Source organism: Capsicum annuum, unplaced genomic scaffold (assembly GCF_002878395.1).
Source record: "Capsicum annuum cultivar UCD-10X-F1 unplaced genomic scaffold, UCD10Xv1.1 ctg77262, whole genome shotgun sequence".
Taxonomy (NCBI): Eukaryota; Viridiplantae; Streptophyta; class Magnoliopsida; order Solanales; family Solanaceae; genus Capsicum; species Capsicum annuum.
Genome location: NW_025887641.1, coordinates 1193 through 5341, shown reverse-complemented (window position 1 = coordinate 5341; position 4149 = coordinate 1193). Strand labels below are relative to the sequence as shown.

General features: G+C 41.6%; 1 protein-coding gene across 1 annotated transcript; it reads right to left on the bottom strand.

Annotated features, from left to right (window-relative positions):
• Nucleotides 1-165: 165 nt before the first annotated feature.
• Nucleotides 166-3911, bottom strand: LOC124894762. The gene is made up of 5 exons (XM_047405305.1): nt 3354-3911; nt 2921-3170; nt 1296-1805; nt 891-1211; nt 166-419 (listed from the first exon to the last, which is right to left on the bottom strand). The coding sequence occupies exons 1-5, from the start codon at nt 3909-3911 to the stop codon at nt 166-168; spliced, it is 1893 nt and encodes a 630-aa protein (XP_047261261.1).
• Nucleotides 3912-4149: the final 238 nt, after the last annotated feature.

The following is a 4149-nucleotide window of genomic DNA, read 5'->3' as shown; positions in this document are numbered from 1 at the left end:
CATTTTATGTGAACATTACTAGTACATGTAAAATGTGGGGTGTTACATCCTCCCCCCCTTAGGAACATTCGTCCCGAATGTTAACATAACTGTATAGTCTAGGCAGGTTTGAATTTCTGGTCACACAACTTTTAATAACATAACTAGTATTCAAACACATACCTATTAATGTTCCTCCTCTGTATCTTTTGGTCCCTCCCTGTCTTCAAATAGATGAGGGTATTTGGATATCATTACTTCCTCCGGTTCCCACGTTATCTCTTCTACTTGGTTGTTTCTCCAGAGTACCTTTACTGATGCCATTTCTTTGTTCCTTAACTTTTTAACTTGGCGATCTAGAATAGCAACCGGTACCTCTTCATAAGTAAGATCCTCTGTGACCTGTACATCTTCTATAGGAGTGATACGAGAGGGGTCACCTATGCATTTTCGAAGCATTGACACATGAAACACTGGATGAACCATTGAAAGTTCCTGGGGTAGCTCTAATTCATATGCAACTTGTCCGACCCTCTTGGTAATCTTATATGGCCCTATGTAATGTGGGCTTAGTTTCCCCTTCTTACCAAATCTCATAACCCATTTCATTGGTGATACCTTTAAAAATACCCAATCTCCAATAGAGAATTCCAGCCCTCTTCTCCGAATATCTGCATTTGATTTATGACGACTTTGGGCTGTTTTTAGCCGTTGTTGTATCACCTTAACTTTTTCCATGGCTTGTTGGACTAAATCTGGCCTGAGTAAGGTGGTTTCACCCACTTCGAACCAACCAATTGGTGACCTACATTTCCTCCCATACAAAGCTTCGTAAGGTGCCATCTTGATGCTCGAATGGTAGTTGTTATTATAGGCAAATTCAATAAGAGGCAAGTGTTCTACCCAGCTACCTTTAAAATCTAATGCACAGGTTCGTAACATATCCTCAAGTGTTTGAATAGTACGCTCTGCTTGGCCGTCTGTTTGGGGATGGAAGGCTGTACTCAAATTCACTCGCGTCCCTAAACTCCTTTGAAAGGACTTCCAAAATTTTGCCGTGAATTGAGCTCCTCGATCAGATATAATAGAGAGTTGGACCCCATGTAGCCTAACTATCTCTTTGAGGTATAATTTGGCATATTCTTCAGCTGTATAATCACTTCTTACAGGCAGAAAGTGTGCTGATTTCGTGAGTCTATCAACTATCACCCATATGGAGTCAAACTTATTAACTGAACGAGGCAAACCAGTTACAAAATCCATATTAGTCATATCCCACTTCCAAGTTGGAATCTCTATACATTGCATGTAACCACCTGGCTTTTGGTGCTCTACTTTGACTTGTTGACAAGTAGGACATTGAGCCACAAACTCTGCAAGGTCCTTTTTCATGCCTCCCCACCAAAACACTCCCTTTAGATCATGATACATCTTAGTAGATCCTGGGTGGATGGAATATCTTGAATGATGGGCTTCTTCCATTATTCTCCTTCTGAGTCTATTAACATCAGGCACACACAATCTATTTTGGCAATAAAGTACTCCATCTTGTGTAAGCCTAAACTCCTTCATTATACCCTGACTTACTTTCCCCTTAAGGCATTGTAGAATAGGATCATAACACTGTTTTTCTTTCACTTCCCTTATCAATGAAGAATCGGTAGCATTATGTACAATAATATCCTTCCTTGGAGTTTCGAGTAGACGAACACCCAGATTGGCTAGTTGACGCAGATCCTTAGCCATGCCTTGCTTTACCCCTTTCTGATCACTGGTACCCATGAGTGTCTTACGACTTAGAGCATCAGCCACCACATTTGCTTTCCCTGGATGGTATAATATATCAATATCATAATCTTTTATTAACTCTAGCCACCTCCGCTGCCTCAAATTTAGATCTTTCTGCTTGAAAATATACTGTAAACTCTTATGATCTGTATATATGTCCACGTGTATCCCATACAAATAGTGGCGCCATATCTTTAAAGCAAATACAACCGCTACTAGCTCAAGATCATGTGTTGGGTAGTTTTTCTCGTGTGGTCTCAATTGTCTCGAGGCATAAGCAATTACTTTACCATGTTGTGTTAGTACACACCCTAAACCAACTCCTGAAGCATCACAATACACTGCATATCCCTCCGAGCCTTCTGGAAGCACTAGCACAGGTGCTGAGGTTAGCCTACTTTTCAACTCTTGAAAGCTCCTTTCACATGCATCATTCCATTGGAATTTGGTTTCCTTGTGAGTTAGCTTAGTAAGAGGTGCAGATATAGAAGAAAAACCTTCAACAAACCTTCTGTAATAACCTGCCAATCCAAGGAAGCTTTGAACTTCTGTAGGTGTCGTTGGCCTTGGCCAATCTTTCACAGCCTCTATCTTTTGTGAATCCACCCTTATTCTTTCATCCGATACAATATGGCCCAAAAATGCCACTGACTTTAACCAAAATTCACATTTGGAAAACTTAGCATACAACCGACGATCACGGAGAACTTGTAGCACTAGTCGTAAATGATTTGCATGGTCCTCTTCTGACCTTGAATACACCAGAATATCATCTATAAATACTATCACGAACACATCCAAGAAAGGCTTGAACACTCTATTCATCAAATCCATAAAAACTGCTGGTGCATTCGTTAGCCCAAACGACATAACAAGAAAGTCAAAGTGACCATATCTGGTTCGGAAAGCTGTCTTAGGTATATCCTTTTCCTTCACTCTCACCTGATGATAACCTGATCTCAAATCGATCTTTGAAAAGTATTTGGCACCCTGTAACTGATCAAACAAGTCATCAATTCTGGGGAGGGGATATTTATTCTTAATTGTCACCCTTTCAGTTGTCGGTAGTCAATACACATCCTCAATGTGCCATCCTTTTTACGCACAAATAAAACTGGTGCACCCCAAGGGGACACACTAGGCCTTATAAAACCCTTTTCTAACAAGTCTTTCAGTTGCTCCTTTAATTCACGTAATTCTGCCGGGGCCATTCTATATGGAGGGATAGAGATAGGCTCAGTGCCTGGTAATAAGTCAATACCAGAATCTATTTCTCGTTCTGGAGGCAAACCAGGGAGTTCCTCAGGAAAGACATCAATAAATTCATTCACTATTGGAACAGACTGGATAGTTGGTGATTCTGCCTCCACATCTCTCACTCTAACGAGATGACATATATATCCCTTTGATATCATTTTTCTGGCTTTAAAATAAGAGATAAACCTCCCTTTTGGTGCCCCAATATTGCCTTCCCATTCAAGGACTGCTTCATTTGGAAAGTGAAAGTACACTCTCTTGGTTCGGCAGTCAACGGTGGCATAGCAAGAAGCCAACCAATCCATACCCATTATAATATCAAATTCTACCATTTCTAACTCGATAAGATCAGCTAATGTATCTCGGTCGCAGATAGTCACTATGCAGTCACAATAGACTCTTCTAGCTATAATTGACTCCCCAGTTGGTGTAGACACCGCAAGTGGTTGATTCAATAATTTAGGTGTTCTACTAAGCTTCCCAGCAACTAATGGAGTAATATATGACAATGTAGAACCAGGGTCAATTAATGCATACGCTTTATGTGAGAAGATGGACAATGTACCTATAACCACATCGGGTGAAGCTTCCAGGTTCTGTCGAGTCCCTAGAGCATATGTGCGATTTTGGGCCACGCTGGAACTAGCTGCCCCTCTAATACCTCTGCCGCGACCTATAGGAAATTGCTCACCTCTACTTGATGGAGGCACTGATGATGATAATGCAACAGCTGATCCAGTAGGTTGTGCCATATCACCCCTGCGTCTTCTTGGGCAATCTTTTATTACATGCCATGGCATACCACACCAATAACAAACATCTGTTCCCATGCGACACGCACCTATATGATATCTCCCACATTGTCTGCAAGGCTGCCTAGGAGGCATTTACTGGCTTCCCGAATATCTTGTTGTCCTTGTACCTTGGCCCTCACTTCTCTGCCCAAATTGATCATTTCTAGACCCTTAAAGTTGTGGTGGAGCACTACCTGTAGAGTAAGAGGATGATGGCCTGGGTGGCCTGTTAGAAAATTGTGGCCTAAACTCACCCTGGGGTGGTGTAAACTGTCCTGTAGATCTGGCCCTCTTGGATTGCCCCCTTTCTATTTCTTGTGCCCTCCTTCTT